At 34.3% G+C, this 19,572-nt stretch overlaps 1 protein-coding gene across 4 annotated transcripts in view; it reads left to right on the top strand.

Moving 5' to 3' along the window:
* PTPRK (protein tyrosine phosphatase receptor type K) overlaps positions 1 to 19,572 on the top strand; it is a 559,851-nt gene that overhangs the window by 334,312 nt on the left and 205,967 nt on the right. For all 4 annotated transcript variants that reach the window (XM_049771094.1, XM_049771093.1, XM_049771092.1 and 1 more), the window contains exon 7: positions 18,169 to 18,462. In XM_049771094.1, coding sequence (XP_049627051.1) covers positions 18,169 to 18,462 — 294 coding nt within the window. The remainder of the gene's footprint in view (positions 1 to 18,168; positions 18,463 to 19,572) is intronic.

Genomic DNA, 19,572 nt, shown 5'->3' with positions numbered 1-19,572 from the left:
GCAATATAGTCACTGTACAACAAATAAATTGCCCAAGAAACACGCTAAATATCCTTGTCACATCTACTTTACCTCTTTTCACCCCAAGCAATACTGCATGTTAGTCTGTGTTTTTTGATTCAAGTCTCCAGATTATCACTGTTCCATATTGCCTATTGCTTTATTTGTTCCTTGATATACCAGGATGCATATCAATTATATTTATCTAGAAGTCACCTCTTCAGCAGATACAGTGCTCATAAGAATGAATTTAAGGCTGGGTTCCTCCCTCCCCCCTTTTTCCTTTCCTCCTTCCTTTCTTCCCTCCCTCCTTCATTTCCTTCCCTCTTTTTCCCTCCCTCCCTCCCTCCCTCCCTCCTTCTCTCCCTCCCTCTTTTCCATTTCTCTCCAGATTTTTCTGGCAACTACGTAGCTAGTTTTCAAACCACACATAGGAAAACAAAAACAAGTAAGCATTTTGACATTCTACTAGCTTCTCAAAACACTATACTTTTTTCATATCTCAGGTCCTTGGCTCTTATGCCTCCTTATCCCTGGCTTTTACTATGACTGGAAACCATACTCTTGCTTAAGTGACATCTCTCAAAAGTACTTTCTTAGTACACAAAGAGTTCTTGCAATCGGATTTTAAAAGTGTATAATTTTACCAAATTGACACCTGTGCAGTCTATTTTCTTATTTATTATAGAATATTTTAATATTATCATACAAATTGACATTAAAGCCAATGACAGGTCCATTTTGTATATGCTATTTCTGTATGAGAAACATTTTGTGTATATTGATTTTTATTAGCAAATTTTAGTTGATTAGACTAAAATTGCAAAAAGATAGAAAATTTAGAGTAAAAATGAAGAATATATGATCAATCTCAGTCTGTACCCATTTTCCCCATATTTGTAAGTAATTTATCAATGTAGAATATGAAATACCTGTGGGGCCGGAGAGATAACATGGAGGTAAGGCATTTGCCTTTCATGCAGGAGGTCATCGGTTCAAATCCTGGCGTCCCATATGGTCCCCCGTGGTGCCTGCCAGGAGCAATTTCTGAGCCTGGAGCCAAGAATAACCCCTGAGCACTGCCGGGTGTGACCCAAAAACCAAAAACCAAAAAAAAAAAAAGGAATACCTGGAAGATAGGCTAAACTCTTTCCATGTATAATTGTAAAGCTTATGGTCATAACCTGTTATTTGACTCATCTAGATAATTTACCTTTTTTGTATATTGACAGTTCACAGAGAAGAATTCCTTATCATAGTCCTTGTTTTAGGTTATATAATTAATTTTTTATTCCCCATGCTCCAATTGCCTTTGTGTGATTTAAAAATATGAGTAGTGATAAGAAATTAAAAGTTTCTACTGAAGAAGTTTACATGTGAATAAAATTTATTTGGCCAATTAACCAAATGTACTTTGTTACATATCTTTAGTTGCAAATGTTATTTAATATATCTTGTTATTTTTAGAGGTCTAAAATTATTTTTATGTCTTTTTTATTTGAATATAATGTTAACTGTGGTTGCTTTATTCTTTATTGCTCTTTGTTAGACTATTTTGTGCTTTAATGAAGTGCTTATGGAATTTGACAAATTATTCCGAGTTCCTTGTAGTTATGGTAACCTCATTAGTAGTTTATTTTTTGGCATTGTCTTTTTTCTTCACTATCACTGTAGCCTCTGTAGTTACAATGGAATCATGTTATTTTGATTGTTTTTTAATTCAAGGACTTAATTAGATGTATACAGAAATCATGGTTTTGTCTTGTAAAGTTTCTTAACAGTTTCATATGACCCCAACATTTACTGTGCCTATGTGGGGGGGGGAGAGACAAAAATCACAAAATAATTCTTTTTTTTAAATTCTTTTATTTTTATTATTTTTTTTATCTAGTTTTGATTGAATTCTTTGATTTGGGGTAAATATTGAAGTATTTGTCCATTTTTTACTTATATATTTACTTTTTCTTTCTTCTTTTCTTCCTCCTTGCGCCTTGTCATATTTCCTATCTCAAGACCATGGCAACTATGTGGTGCATATTTTTGTGGCTGCAGTGCTCATTGAATATCTTATTTGATTCTTCTTTTTGAACTGCTGTGATGTTTCACCTTCTTTTTTTCCCCATCATCCCTCAAACCAAGGATGAGACCCTCTAGAATGACTCCGCTCATAGTCGGCATAGTTGATTTTTACCCCATTATGTTACCTTTCTCTTCCTCAAACAAATCCACATAGCTTGATCTTTCTAGTCCCGCCTCCCAACTAGAGGGGGCAATAATGGAGGAACCAAGACCAAACAGTTATAAGCCCACTAAGCAATTAACTAGACACAGAGGGGACCATGCATTCTAGCAGCCCCTGGGGGAAGAGTGGAAGATATGGGAGGCAGGATGGGAGCAGTTGTGGGAGGACAATTTGGTGGTGGGAATTCCCCTGATTCAATGTAAATATGTACCTGGAATATTACTGTGAACGATATGTAAGCCACTACAATTAAAATAAAAATTATGTTAAAAAAAAAGAAGAAAAAGAAAAAGAAGGGGCCGGCAAGGTGGCGCTAGAGGTTAGGTAATCCCACAGATGGTAGCCTTGCAAGTGCTAGCCAAGGAAGGACTGCGGTTTGATCCCCAGGTGTCCCCCCAAGCCAGGGGCAATTTCTGAGCACTTAGCCAGGAGTAACCCCTGAGCATCAAAAAGGGGTGTGATCCCCCCAAAAATCTTAATTTATTGACCATAGACCGTATCTGTTGAATTCACTTTTCATGAAGCTTAATATTTTGTAACTTAATCTAAGGCAACACTGCATAATTCTTTTTATTTTAAAATATAGGAAATATTCTTTAATTGCTAATTTGTTGCATTTATCTTTTTTTGTTTCATTTATCTTTTGCAATGTATATATACTTGGGATTTTTACATTATAAGTCAGAATTGTATCTGTCTATGCTAATGACACAGTTTCTTTGCTTTGACAACTTTTAGTGTGAAGATTTATGCTTTTGAACTGAAACGTGTCCTAAAATTATGACTGCTCTAAACTTAGTAGTGCATATATAAAGACTATTATCTGGAGGAGTTATCTATAAGACTCAAATCTTGTTTTGACTATATCACAAAACTCTTTCATAAATGAAGTCATAAATCTTCTATATATATTAAAAGAGAAACCTAGCTGTAAGACAGCAGTTATACTCTTCAGAGTAATGAAAAATAATAGGCATATAATAATTGCTATTTGAGTAAACAGAGATTTAGATTTTTGTGTACTGAGAACAGAAGCCACCCATTAAAGGAAGCAAGTAGCTTTTCCTGCTTACATTGCCTTTCCAAATAAATCATGCATTAGACAACTACATATTCATTAAAAATTCCATGCATCCTTTTGAGCTCTTTTGGTCTGTCACAGAGTACATATTGTTAATAAGCATGCTTATTATGTATTATTTTGGAGAGGTCATCAAAGCTGTATTTAATCAAGGATAAAGTTATTAAACTTAGATTGAGGTTCATTTCAGTTTTATGTTAGAATATTTCCTAATATTAATGGTATTAAGTTTTTATGTGTTTAGACTTTTAGCTTTAAAGAAGGCTCATAAGTATTTGGGGGGGGGGCACACCCTGCAGCATTCCTGGCTCTGCACTCAGAAATCACTCCTGGGAGGCACTGTGGATTGAATTCAGGTAGGCCTTGTGAAAGCACACACCCTACCCGCTTATCACTCAGGTCCCAAGATTTTTTTACAAAAAAGTTACACTGGGGCTGAGAGCACAGCAGTAGGACATTTGCCTTCCTGCAGCCGATCCAGTATGGTGGTTCGAACCCCAGCATCCCATATGGTCTCCCGAGCCTACCAGGAGCAATTTCTGAACCCAGAGCTAGGAGTAACCCCTGAGTGCCATTGGGTATGACCCCTCAAATAAACAAATAAAAAATATTATATTGGGGCCAGAGATATAGCACAGCAGGAAGATGTTTGCATTGCACAGGGCCAACCCCTGACTGCTCCAGTTCATTTCCAGGATCCCATATGGTCCCCTGAGTCTGCAAGGAGCGATTTCTTAGCATAAAGCCAAGAGTAATTCCTGATCACCTGGGGGTGCGACCCAAAAACAAACAAAAATTATATTGTAGATGTAGATGATAAAGATTTTAGATATTTCTTTTTTCTTGATTCTGTATATTATATACATATGTCTTGCGTAAAAGTGAGAAGGAAGAGTGAAAACTAGATCAATATAGAGGTTTTGTCATGGAGTTTTTATTAAATAAACAAATCCATATCACTCTTCTATTTGTAGTTTACTATTTATTTCAGTATAGATTAATATAAAATGAATATACATTGTGTTATTTACTTTTTTTGTTGTTTTTTTGTTTGTTTTGTTTTTGGGCCACACCCAGCGATGCTCATGGGTTACTCCTAGCTGTCTGCTCAGAAATAGCTCCTGGCAGGCATGGGGGACCATATGGGACACCAGGATTCGAACCAACCACCTTTGTTCCTGGATAGGCTGCTTGCGAGGCAAACTCCAATGTGCTATCTCTCCGGGCCCCACATTGTGTTATTTAAAGTTACATGATATATAACCTAAAGTTGAATAATAACCTTAGTATATTTAACATATCACCAGAGTTATTGCCAACCAGAGTTAACCCTTTGTCAGTTACTTATCAATTTTTTCTGCTTCATAGATTTGTCAATGAAAATGTTAATGTGGGGCCTGCAAGGTGGCGCTAGAGTTAAGGTGTCTGCCTTGCAAGCGCTAGCCAAGGAAGGACCCAGGTTCGATCCCCAGGCATCCCATATGGTCCCCCCAAACCAGGGGCAATTTCTGAGCACTTAGCCAGGAGTAACCCCTGAGCATCAAATGGGTGCGGCCCAAAGGAAAAAAAGAAAAAAAAAGAAAATGTTAATGTAATTAATTTTCCTTAAATGGCTCTTCAGAGGGCCAAGAAGTGTGCTGAAGACTTCCCTCAGTTTACTACTCACCTGATGGTTATTTTTGGAATTTCTTTTTCATTGTATTTTTATGTACAGGTTGAATATTGAATGAGATGAGATGAGGAGTTTAAATAAACATCAGAAAAATCTTCCAACTAAGAGACGTATAATTTTCATCATAAAATATATGGTTTGTTGCCATGTGTACTATAGGACTGATGAGAGTTTTTGAGAAGTTCTTGTATTATTGCAAGAATTCATATTTTTAATTAATTGCATTGGTAGTAAAGAAGAAGATTATAAATTTTAGACTAAATGAAAGACAAACTTGTAAATACATTACAATTTGACTATTTAGGCTTAAAGACAAACTTCATGTTTCACAATTCATTTATCTTTGATGAATTCTAAGTATGAATCTAATTTTATTTTACATTTATGCTGACAGAGCTAAAACATTGAATGTTTTGCCTTTTTATTTCAAGCTGGTTAATAAAGTTATTGTAGCAGTATTTTCAGATCAAATTGAATAAAATGCCATGGTAATGCATGGGAAGAAAATTCAGTATGAAAAGTCTATACCATTGTTGATGCAGTGATTCTTAATTTTTCCAGTATTTCATTTACCAGGAAGCAGCCATAGTAAAAGTATTCAATACTAGAAATTTTTTAAGTCCTGCATTTTGGGTGGGTGGGGGGGGTCACACCTGGCATCGCTCAGGGTTGGTCCTGGCTCTACACTCAGAAATCGCTCCTGGCAGGCTTCAGGGACCATATGGGATGCTGGGATTCAAACCACTGTCCTGCATGCAAGGCAACGCCTTACCTCCATGCTATCTTTCCGGCCCCAATGTCCCACATTTTTAAAAATGAGCAAGAATGAAAGACACATTCTCTTCACTAAAAGAGTACCCTTTTTTATTAATTTAGAATTTTCCTTTACCCAACTTTTTTTTTTTAAGTTTTATACAATAAACGGGGCTGGAGAGATAGCACAGTGGTAGGGCGTTTGTCTTGTACACAGCAGACCCAGGACGAATGCTGATTTGAATCCTGTCATTTCTTCTGGTCCCCCAGCTTGCCAGGAGGGATTTTTGAGTATAGAGCTAGGAGTAACCCCTTAGCCAGGTGTGACCTGAAAACCAAAAAAATATATATATTGTTTACTTTAATATCCTCAAATTATTAAATTTCATGTTTTATAATTTTACTTAACGTTGTGTTTCAGTTGTACTTATATATTTGCTTTTACTTAACCTGGAAAATATTCTTTTTTAAATAATTGTGATTGAAAAACAGAAGAATTATATATAGGTTTAGAAACACATATTTATTTTTTAACAAGCTGGATTAATCATTAGATGTCATTTGGTCACTAAGCAGTTGCTGAGAAAGTGTTCTTTTGTTCCAGTCAACTAACTCCTTTAATTAAATAGTAACATTTTGTAGATGCTGTGGATCAGTGTCAGAGAAATTGCTTCCCTACATGGTTCACAGTACAAGGGAAGTAAATCTTACATTCTGAGAACTTAATTTTAGCATTGGAAAAGAAAAGAAGTAAAATAAGTAGATGATGCCATTTTCCTTGCCATGTCAAATGTTTTTCACTGGGAAGTTAGAAACTATGCTTTCGTGTTTAGAATGAAATGTTTTTGTTTGTTTGATTTGGTAAGTGCTGGACTATGGCCCTGCAAAGTGCCTCCCCACCTCACCCCCCTCTCTAAGATGACTTGGGCAGGATCTTTTCCTACCAAGTAGCTGTTTAATCTCTCATTTATTCAACAACAAACAAAATTACTTTGTATCTATTACTTGGAATATGTTGAAATGATTTTATCTATATACTATCATTTGTATTAGAAAATGAAGATAAAATAAAAAAAAAGAATTAGCAAACTTCCCAATTTCAAATACAGCTATTTTTGTGGTTTTCATCTGTTATATTTCCCCCCATTAGTTTTATTTTTAATTTGTAAAATAAATACTTCAATAATCTTATTTTTTGCCCTGATTGTTACTCTTTAATCTTCACAATTTTATTTGTGGTTTATAGATGAATAGATGTATTGTAATTTTGTTCCTATTTTCCGTTGAAATCTATTTATTTCCTTTTATCTTCTGAATTATTAAATTATAGCCTTTTCTGGATTTCTAAGAGAAATACTTTGCTTAGGAACACTTAATTTTATTTACTAATATTTATTGATAACTTTTTATTGTTATCTAAATTTTCTACAATCATGCTCTGTATTCAAATACCAATGATGTCTTATTTGCCACTGTCCAGATTGTGTTAATAAATGAATACTCATTTGTATTCATTTTATATCTATTATTCCTTATTAATGTTTTGGTTTGGTATCTTTTTCTTTTGATGCATGTAAATCATCATTTTAGATAAGCATTTATCATTTATATTAACTGAAGAGAAATTTTTGGCACTATGTTATTTATTCTTCAGAAGGAGTCTTAGGTGTTATATTTTGTGGCATTTTTTTTCACTGTGTGGGATATTATGCACATTTTCTGATTTTATGTAATCATTTCATCCCACTCAGTCACTTCTTTATCATTTTTACCACTGTCCTCCTTGGACAAGCCCTGGGAATGAATTAAGAAAATTTTGTTTTGCTGGATATTTAAAGAGTAGTGATAAAACACGACTTAAACAATCATATAATTTAGTGAGGAATCTGTTATTTATCCTTTTTATCATTTTCTTTAAAGTGTTTCTGTGTATGTAAAGCTGAAATTTTTTGACTGCTTTTTTTGTGTAACCCTCTCCCAAGATTATTTTTTTTGTGAGAATTAGTGTAGAAATATAGGCACTTTGAAACAGTATAGACACTTTAATACTCCACTATAACATGGCTGACATTTTTGGGAGACCCCATCATATCTTCATAAGTTATTACAGTTCTTTTGAATTAATATTTGGTATGTGTGCTCTTATTATAGCCTTGGTTTGACAACAACAAATGTTCTCATATCTTAGCGTCAACTGTAACTTTGAGCAGTCTGTATGATGTTATTTAAAAGAAGTGCCTCTTGGATTGTTAAGTTACAAAAATAAGAGTAATATGTCCTGCAATAATTTATTTATGCTTATAATCTCAGTTCAACTAAAATATAAGAATTTTAATTGAAAATTTTCTGTTTGAATTAATCCCAACATCAGTAATAAAAAATGAGCGTATTAGACTCTAGGCAGAGCTCTGAATGGAATGTTTTTGTCTGACTTAGAATTTATTAGGTGTGGACATCTGAATTAATTAAAAAATAACCAAATTTCAAAGAATCTCACACTTTTATATCTTTTCATAGTTTGAGTATAGGAGGACATAACTAAATGTGGCTAAATTTTTAAATATTCATTTCATTTTTAATGTTCAAGAAAAATGAAATAGATTTGGTTTTCATATATATGATGTTAAATGCCCAGAGAAAATGCCTTTTTTTATTTTAATTATCTTTTTCCTCTAAAATGCTTGTCATTTCTCTTGGGACTGTGGTTAAAAAAAAACAACTTTCTTTTCACTGGAACTATTATTTCATTGTTATTGTATCAATAATGTAACATTAAATAATTTTCTTTTGAGGGTAATTGGAAAGCTATAAAATTATTTGGGGAATGATGGTTAGTTATTTCTCAATTTATACAGTATACTAATACAATGCTTCTGTTCTTTGTCTCTTATATCTCTGGATTCAGTTGATGATTAGAAGGAAAGTTAAGGAATGTGACCTAATAATTTTTTTAATTAACTGGAATTGTGTCAGAATTTTAATGTGTGGAATTGTAATTAGAACAACATTGATTTTTAATGTTTTCCACTCATTTAGGTAAACAAATAATTGGACAGAAGAAAATATCCAGCTCTAAATAATTACTATAATACTGTCATAAAGTATGTCATCATAAGGATGTCCATAAAGTATGGACATCATAAGGAGCATTGCCTCTTGTAGTTTTAAGAAATAATATTATATAAAATTAAGACCTTTCTTCCTTCCCCCTCCCTCCTTCCTTCCCTCCCTCCCTCCTTTCCTTCCTCTGTTCATTCCTTCCTCCCTGCCTTAAGTCCTCTCTTCCTGTCTCTTGCCTACCTATGTCTTTTTGTTGTGTGTTTATGTGTGTCTCAGGGTTGGTCCTTGGGATGACACCCATTCTATTTATTTATTTTTTAAATAATTAATAGAGGAATATAAGGAGTAATAACGTTTAATCATTACTTTTCTTTTAAGTTCTGTCCTTATTTGGGGCCGGAGAGATAGCAGAATGGTAGGGCATTTGCCTTGTACACAGCCAATCCAGGACGGCTGGTGGTTCATATCCCAGCATCCCACACGATCCCCTGAGCCTGCCAGGAGTGATTTCTGAGCACAGAGCCGGGAGTAACCCCTGAGCACTGCCAGGTGTGGTTCATAAACAAACAAACAAATTAGTCTTTATTGGGAAACTCCTTGAAATATTTAAGCTTACAAGCTATCTGCTGGAAGGCGAGCTAAAATGTCCCCATTAATAAAATCATGGTTGAAAAGTCATCCTCAAAGATAAACTCTTTATTACTGTAACTGTTATTTTTGTGCAGGCAATTAAATTAAGAGTCTTGAGTTGAGGACAATATCTAAAATATCCTTATGGACTCTAAGAGCATTTATTTTGTCTTCATTAGTGGGTCGTAGAAGTAGACATTTAGAGAAATATGTATTATCAGATAGATACTGAACTGATGTGGCTAGAAGCCAAGGAGTACCAGCAGTCACCAGATGTTGGAAGAGGCAAGGGGCTAATTTTCATCTAAATAATTTGGATGAAATATGGCCTGCTGCCATCTTAATTTTGACCTCGTGATACTTATTTTTGAACATCTGGCCCACAGAACTGTGGAAAGTATATTTCAGGTATTGCAAGTCTCCAACTATTTTGTACGTTTTTACAGCTGTAATAGATAAATGCATTTACAGCATCTATAATGTGAGGTACAGTTTGAGATACTTCCGTAAATCAAGTAAGGTGGAAGAAATAGATTTGAAAAAAAATATATGTAATTTATTTAATGATGAATTTAGATGTCATGCAGTTAAGATAATTTCTTACCTAACCTTTATACTGGCTTTGATTTCTAATACCAATTTTTTAGTTTATTGGCTGAATTTTCATAAGAAACACAGTGTACAAAATAGTATTCTAATAGAAATAATTGGGGTTGAATATACACTCATAATGACTAATTTTTATTTCAAGACACTTTTAAAATTATTTGAAAGAGATAAAGCAAATAAAGCAATTTGAGTGTATAATTGCAATTTTATTATGGGTTTAGCTCAGAATAATGAATGTAAGTCATTAATTGAAAGTTAATTGGTAACATCAGCAAGTTTATCTTGTATTTTGGGTATTGCATGCTTCAGTTGATACCTAGTGTACAATTGGGATTCATTCACACCACACCTCAGGGTCTGACAGTATATTAAGTTATGAAGAATATTAATATTGCTGCTGAACAGTTACTTTTTCAATTGCTAACTGATTAAAGTTCATGCATAATTTATTGAAATGAATAGAGATTTTATAAATAAGTCTTTGTTCTCAAGGGTCTGAAAAAATACATATGCTAATAAGAGGCTACTTTTTACCTCCTACATAAAAATTTAATATTTAGTTGTATATTAGTCTCATTACTGCTAGGTTTGTTGTTTTACATTCATAGTCTTAGTCAACTTTTTTAAGCTTGTTGCTATTCTGTATTTGAGCTACTGCTTTGATTACTGGGCTGCTTTTATTTCTCTGGTCTTAATAAGTAAAGTGGATCATAATGAAATATCGCATTTCTGGAAGCCAAGTTGCTAATTAACAACTATATCTTCATAGACATAAAACATTAGTATTTTATAAAATATTAGTATTTTTCATTTTAAAATATATATGTTCTCTGGCAAAGAGTAAAACAAAGCAAATATTATCAAATATAGGACTTGTTACTTTTTTAACAATATCCTTGTAAAAATTTTTAATAGTTTATTTATAAATAATACATAGGTAATAGTATTCATTTGAACTAAGTTTTAGTGTATTTATTTCTGAAACTAGGTCTCTTGACTTTCTTTTAATATGCAATTTCCTTAAAAATAGAAATAAGAGGAACTATTATGTTTTCATTTTGGTTTTTACGATATGTTGTTTTATTTTAAATTCCCTTTTCTTCCTGTCAAATCTATTTTCCGTTTTGTTTTTCTTTTTCTTTTCCACTTCAGTGATTTGCAGTCGTTTCATAACTGTAGCATTCAATATATGTTTATTAGATTTGTTTTTGTATACCTGAACAGAGTAATGTAAAGCTTACTCAAGATTTATTATATAGAATTCATTTGGAATATATAATTTACTATGTTCAATTTCAGACCCCTTTAGGTTGTTTAGATGTTAGGTATTTTGCTACTCTGGTTTAGAACCCTGGTAAGTTATTTATTCTGCATTGCTTCCACTAAGTTAAATTAGTCAGTATTTGAGCCACAAGGAGTGAAAGCAAACATTGTGTATATAAGACATTAGGTTATTCATAAAATACTGTTCTACCTCTCAAATTATGTGCACCATTTAGTTACTCTGGGAAGGTATTTGCATTTTTCCATTATGTCCATTCTTTATTCAGTTTAGTTTTAGCTGACAAATTAGAAAATATATCAATTATCTCCTTTTTTTCATTTTCACCTAAATTTATGCAAATGCTAAATATGGAACTTGTTACACCTGTTCACACAGTTTCATGATATGGAAAATATCTTTCTTCATAAGTGAAAAAAAATATTAGGGGGAATGGCATCAGGGAGTTGTCACAACTCATTGTCCTTAAGACATACTTCTGGCTCTATGCTCAAGAGTCATTCAGGGAAGCTCAGATATTCCTTCTTGAGATGCTAGATCACTCCTGCATTAGTTGGAAGCCACATGTAGTGCTGGAATTCAAACCTGGGCTGGTTATCATTCAAAGCAATCATCTTGTCTACTGTCCTTTTTCTTTTTCCTCTTTTGTGCTTTTAGGTAAACTTTATGTTGTGAGTACTTTTCAAAGTCACTTGTAAAATAGAAATAGTGCACCATTAGTTTTGATCACATGATGATATTTTTCAAATAAATATCAATTTTTTACAACTTTTTTATCAAGCACTCTGGTTTATAGATTTATTCATAGTTGAGTTTATGTTTGGTAGTTAAAATTTGGGTCTTGTAATTTCAGTGTTGTTGATTCTGTGATTTGGATATTTATCTCTTTCCTTCATACACCATAGATGTTCCTGAATCCCCTTGATCCCTGTCCTCTGTTTTCATCTGTTTTACCCTCCCTTTCCCTTCATTCTATTTCTTTCCTTCTTGTCCCTGGACTCTGTGACCAACGCTGACTAGGTACACTAGGTACACTTCACTGCCCACCACTCTTTTAGCCATTGCATTCTTCAATCCAGTTATTTTAAATAGTGCATAAAATTGATATTATCTTATGTTTCTCCTCCTTCCAGCTTCCTTCATTTAACATATCTTCCGTCCACGTTGCTTGATTCCAAATCTTAGCTACTGTATGGATAGCTGCTATGAATAATGATATTGTTATATCTATCTTGGGGAGGTATATACCAAAATGGAATTGTTGGGTTATATGGCAACTCGAATCTGAGTTTACTGCAAATTCTTTCATAATGTTTTCAGACAATATTTCCATGACTAGATGAGAGTTTCATTTTTAAATCATATTTCTGCTCACAGATTTTTCTCAGATTTTTTTATGTGCCATTATCAATGGTGGGTGACTTGATAACTCATGTTATCTTGATTTGGATTTCCCTAATATTGATGATAAGCATTATTTTATGTTTCTCTAAGCCATCTGATTATTTTTCTCAGAATTGACTTCATTCCCTATACCATGATTTGATGTTATTTTTTTTTCAATTTTGTAATTGTTGTTGGTAATATTTCTTAGTACTTTATAGATCTGATAGTTAATAGCAAAGATCTTCCACTCAGCTGTCTTCTACATTTATATCATGTTTCTTTTGGGCTAAAAAACTAAATTTTAGTTTTAAACAAAGACATTTTTAGTTTAATGTGCCATTAGTTTAATTTTCATTTTGTAGCCATTGCCAGTGACCACTGTATTATTGAAGACATCTTTGAAGTCTAGGTCTTGAAGCATTTTGCCCATATTTATCTCAATTTACTTTTAGTGAGTTGATTCTCTTCCTAAGGTCCTTCATTTATTTGATTTGAGTTTATGGAAGGAATAAGGTAGGAACCCAGCTTTAATTCTGTCCTGTGTTTATCATATTTTCCCAACATAATTTGTTGAAAAAGAGTCTTTATTTTATGCTCTCAGCTCCTTTGTACCCATATATCTGTGAATCTGTTCATGGATATTCTATTCTGACACATTGGTTTGCTAATCTGCCTTTATTCCAATATCTTGTGAATTTGATCATCATGAATTCGTAGTACATCTTTCCAGTAATGAAATGCCTCCCAGTTTCTTTCTTTGTTCTCTATGGTTTTGGATATTTAGGCTTTTTTATATTCTAGTCAAACTTTATAATTGGGAGTCTCTAGCAGCATTGGGTTCGGCAGACCTCTGCCATGCCAGAGGCCTTTTTTACCAGGCCTAGGGGGGGTGCAGGACTTGCGTGACCCCAGCACCCCTCTACCGCCTTTCTCCAGATCTCCAGGGCTTCCCAGGCCACATGCCTGGGCAAGCCAGGGAGGTGGGTCTCTTGGCAGAGCTTGAAGGTACCCTAGGCTTTCCCCCATTCCCCACTTGGCTCCTTAGGGAGGGTCTGGTTGGGGCTCTGAACTTCCGGCCTCCCAGTTTCTTGAAGCCATCACTGGTAATCTCTTACCAGTCTATATTTTCAAAACCGCGTGGGGGCGCTAACACAAGCTACATTAATAGTACTCACTATCATTGAATTATGTTTTTATGTATGCAGAATGTCCATTTTGTACTCTGCCCTTTCACACACCCCTACAAAAGATCATTTTTCTCTTTAACTCTCTTACCCCCATCATCATTACTCCACATTTACCCTTTTTAACTTAATTACTGTAGAGTCCTAAGTTACAGACCAAAGTGGTGTCCTGGAGTTAACACCCACCCAACTATTGCAAAAGACATTAAAAGGACACGTATGTCTTTTCTACATTTTATGTGTGTTTTCTGACGGTTATAATTTTTGCTGAATATTTTCTTATACAGTGACGATTCCCCCCCCCCTCTTTTTTTTTTTTTTTATCTTTTCTTCTCTCTGTGAACTGTTCAATAGGGAATTTGGTGAAAGAGTCCCTCAGTTTAATGCTTATGTTTGAACCAAGTCATGGGTATTGTTGGGCATGTTCTTACGCCCCCATATACTCTGATAACACCACATGGCTTTATTTCTTGTTTGCATAGGCACATTAAAACGGGAAAATACTATACATACAAATAAGTTCTTATCTAATAGAGATGGGAACACACAAATCTTGTGACCTTACACCCTGAACATTGACATAAAGACCTGGCACAGGCCTCAGAAGAATGGGCATTCTCCATTCACCCCTGATCTAGGGAACACATCTATGAAACATCCAAGGTTGTCTATAAAATCACCTGGAGGCAATCCTCTACCAGAGAAGACCCTACTGCTGCTCTGACATCGACCTACTCAAAAGAGACTTCCCTTAACACTGAGAAGACTTAACATCAACAATGACCTGCTTACTGGACAGGGCTTTCTGTATTGCCTCTTAATTGTGAGGTGAAACTAGAGGATACTCCACACCAGCCTGACTTCAATGTAGGATGTGCAGATTCCAGGATCTTTAATACAGAAACCTGATACCAACAATAGAGACTATGTGAAAAATAAAACTGTATTGGCACTACAGACAAAGACTTGGATTGAATAAACTAGTTTGCCTGGAGCCTAGAGTTGGTCTTATGCCAGGAAACTTCAGGGGTAGGGTCTCCTTCTATTTAGACCAAGGCTTTTCCTTTCCTTGTCCCCCATATTTCGGTGGGCCTATGCAAACAATATTTGCCACTCTAACACCGTTTTTGCTGTGCTCTTTTGACTAACCCTTAAAAAAAAATCCTCTTGAACTTTTGATGTTAACTTAAACTAATATGCATGTGCATGAAAATATAAAAAAATACTATGCCTTTAATGTTTAAGGAGTCACATAAATCTCATGGCTTTAGGTTGCTTTGTGTACTGCTAAGAAATGTTATAATGTACTACAACCTGGAGACTTGTGGACACAGTAATTGTACATGGGTTCTGCCTTATTTTTCTTAATGTTCTTTGACTGTAAGTTCAATATTTAGTCGTCAGCAAGGGGATTTCTTCTGAGAACTGTTTATGTGCGATTGTTCTTTCACTGTAACTTTACCTTGTCCTCTTTGCATCATTGTTCTCATAATTAAAAATAAAGAATTAATTAAAAAAGATTAAAAACCTTTATAATTGGGGCCGGGAAGGTGGCGCTAGAGGTAAGGTGTCTGCCTTGCAAACTACCGCGATTCAATCCCCTGGCGTCCCATATCATCCCCCCAAGCCAGGGGCGATTTCTGAGCTCATAGCCAGGAGTAACCCTTGAGGGTCAAAAGGGTGTGGCCCAAAAAAACAAAAAAAAAAAACAAAAAAAATACTTATAATTGACTGTTCGAAGTCTTTGAAGAATGTTGTCTGAATTAGGATAGGGATTGCATTGTATCTATATAGTAGTTTAGGTTCAGATAGACTGTAATTTTGACAATGCTGATTGTTTTTGATCTAGGATCACAGAATGTTTTTTCATTTATTTTCATGTCTTTAGTTCCTTAAGTGTTTTTACTTTTTTGTGGTATAGAACTCTCACCTCTATTGTTATGTTGTTTGTAATTTACTTAAATTTTTTTAATCATTAATGGGTGTTGGATCTTATGATATTTATTTTTCCTTTTACTGATTTTTTTACGTTAACTAATTTGCTTGTATTGAAACTTCCATGGAATGAATCCCACTTAATTGTTGTGTTTGTTGTTTGTTTGTTTGTTTGTTTTTTTGGGGGCCACACTCTGTGATGCTCAGGGGTTACTTCTGGCTATGCGCTCAGAAGTTGCTCCTGGCTTCTTGGGGGACCATATGGGACACCGGGGGATCGAACCGCGGTCCTCGAGTCTGCCAGGTGTGATTTCTGAGTGCAGAGCCAGGAGTAATCCCTGAGCACCCCCAGGTGTGACTTAAAAAAAACTAAAAAAAAAAAAAAAAAGTTATTCATAATAAGCTTACTTCCTTACTGTGAATTCTCCTTTTTTCTCATTTTTGTTTCTAATCTGATTTATGTTGAGCTCTTTATCCTTTTTCCCCCAAGGTTTGTTTATCTTGTTTTTTCTTTTGACCCAGCTATTGTTTCATTGATTTATTTTGTATTTCTTCTATGTCATTATTTTTTTCCTCTGGTTTTTACTACTTCTTTTTGCCTACTAGTTTCCTAATCCATTTGTTTTTGATATTTTAGAAATTTAAAGTATGTGTTTCTTTCATTGACTTTTCTCCTTTTCTTTTCTTAGGTGCACCAGTGTTGCTATTAGATTCCTCTTAATTAATGCTTTTGCTGTGTCCTATAGATTTTGTTAATTTGTCTCTTCATTAAATTAGTTTCAAGAAATCTTTATATATTTTTAATTAAAGTTTAGACTTTATTGTTAAGGATTTTATTTTATTCAGAGTTTGAAATATTGTAGTTCTCAAGGGCTACTCCAGCTCTCTGCTTAGGGTACCATATGTTGCAGGCAGTAGAATTCTGATATCCTAATGCAAAGCATTGTTCCACCCTCTGAGCATTCTCATTCTCCCTGCTATTAAATTTTTTATATCAGTTCATATGAACTACTTCCCCTAAGTAGAAATAATTAGATATGAAGTTTATATGGCACATGCATTTTCTTATCTTACATGAAATATTAACGTAGGCAAGGGAAAGAGATGTTACAAAATTCAAGGTTCTTTGCATGCAACCATCCATGTTTTTAATACCAGCATTCCATGTAATATATTGACTGCCAGGAGCAATCTCTGAATGGTATTGATTGTAACTCACATCTCAAGCAAAATAAAACAAAACATGAAAAGTGCAAAACAAATTCATATGTTTCTCTTTTATAATTAAATATTGTATTTAATGCATTTTGTTTCACAAAGTTATTCATGGTAAAGTTTTATCAGACAATATTTTATCACCAATTGCACCACCAGTGTCAACTCCTTTCACCAGTATTCTCAGAGGTCCTCCCATATGCACCCCTCACCCCTGCCTGCACCATAACAGGTACCTTTTGTTTTAATTAATTGCTTTATTTAAGCACCATGGTTACACATTGTTCATTATTGGGGCTAACTTATACAGTATACATTATCCTTCAGCAACCTTCTTGCCACAGATTTCCTTGTTTCCCTCCCATTCCTATCCCTGCCTGTCTCTAGGGCAGGGAATTTTCTCCTTTCCCTATGACCCTCCCTCCTTCCCTTTCTCTCTCCTTGGAACTGAAAAACACAGCTTAAACATAATCATCATCAGAGTATTACAATGCGTTCTGGCAATATGTACTGATTTATAGATTTATAATGACTTCAGTTTCTCAAGAATACCAAAGGTCCACTGTACTTTATTATGTATGTCACAAGATCTATTTATCTCCTAACTATTTTTCTTTATTTTCCTTGGCTTTTACAAGAGTTTATTCTAGGATAGGTACATTTTTACTAATGGAAAACATGGTAAAAATGATTTTATACTAACACTGAACATATTTTCTTTTTAAAAAGTACTTTGCTACAGTGAATGTACTCAATGTTGTTCAGTTTTGGCTACTCGAGTTCTTGTTTAAGAGAGACAAGCACTTCTGTGTAAACTGTGATATGACCTGGATAGACAAAAAATGTTAATGTCTATAATTTTTCCATTGGGGATGTAATTGGTTCTTCTCTGTATATGTACTTGAGTTCTGTTACCCTGCATCTTCAGCTAATTATATATGGCCAAACAAGGTAAGTAAGATGGTAATATACAAATCATTACTGCAGGACCAATCATGCTCTGGTTTTATATGAATATTTATCATAAATAAATCTTCTGTTATGTAGTTGATAGGCTTTAATCGTTTGATTTGTCATAGTATTTCTAATTCGTACTTTGATTTTTTTCTATCTTTCTAGAACCACCAAGACCCATAGCTCCTCCCCAGCTGCTTGGTGTTGGACCAACTTACTTACTGATACAGCTAAATGCCAACTCCATCATTGGTGATGGTCCCATTATCTTAAAAGAAGTGGAGTATCGAATGACATCAGGATCCTGGACAGAAACCCATGCAGTCAATGCTCCAACATATAAATTATGGCATTTGGATCCAGATACTGAATATGAAATTCGTGTTCTACTTACAAGACCTGGTGAAGGTGGAACAGGGCTCCCAGGACCACCACTGATCACCAGAACCAAATGTGCAGGTAAGATTGAATAGCAGATTAATGAGCAGAGTAAAAAATCTTTTAGATAAAAGTATCAAATTTCAATTATTAGGCATATGATTTATATCTACTTTATTAGTATTTCTGAGTTGGCATATACCACTATGGTTATATCATTATTTGGCTAATTTCAGAGTACTGGGAAGTTTCTCTCTTGATAGTCAGTATTATTATGAATCCACAGTTGAGTAGTGTGATTTAGCTAAGCTTGCTCCTTATTCATGGAGATTAAATTATCATTGAGAGAACATGCCTATATATTTCTCACAAATACAGTTTTTTTCTACTTCAAAGAATTATATTTCCTTTATCATTTTGTTGCACTCAGTACAGAGGATATATCTGATAAAAATAATTAAGAAAATTACAGTGATCCGAGGTTTAATGAGAAAAATTTGCATTCAAAAATACTGAAATAGATAGCACAGTGGTAGGGTATTTGCCTTGCACATGGCCAACAAGACATTCCTCAGTATGATTCCTGGCATCCCATATGGTCTCCTGAGTCTGTTTGGAGCAATTTCTGAGCACAGTGCCAAGAATAACCCCTTAGTGCCACTGGTTTGGCCCAAAAACCAAGGAAAAATAATGCTGTTGTGAGGATTAACTCAGCCACCTGATATCCAGTTGTGAAATATATGGACTTGCTTATGATTCTAAACTTTTTATTGCACTACCTTTAATTTTCTGAAGCAGACTGTTGCATTAACAGTTTGTAAGAAAAAATTACCTCCTCCTCAGAATGAAATTAAAGAATTATATATAAATAAATACTGCTTTCCTACTGTCATGCTTTTACAATCGGAATTTGTTGGCTATTTAAAACCTTGAAAAATGTAATTGTTTAAGTTATTAATATGCATTTTAGTTCATTTTTACTGCTTTATTAAAGTGATATTTTAATATAATTATTGTATTTAAGCATCGTAGTTACAAAATTGTTCATCGTTAAGTTTCAGTCATAGAATATACACTACCCTTCACCAATGTCCCCAGTTTCCCTTCTGTTTTCCCTTTCCAGCCAGCCACTGTGCCATTTTCCTTCTCTCTCTTCCTATCTCTCTCTCTCACACTCTCACACTCCACACA

Source organism: Suncus etruscus, chromosome 4 (assembly GCF_024139225.1).
Source record: "Suncus etruscus isolate mSunEtr1 chromosome 4, mSunEtr1.pri.cur, whole genome shotgun sequence".
NCBI classification, from domain to species: domain Eukaryota; kingdom Metazoa; phylum Chordata; class Mammalia; order Eulipotyphla; family Soricidae; genus Suncus; species Suncus etruscus.
The sequence above is the reverse complement of the archived record's forward strand: the minus strand, read 5'-3'. Positions and strand labels throughout refer to the sequence as shown.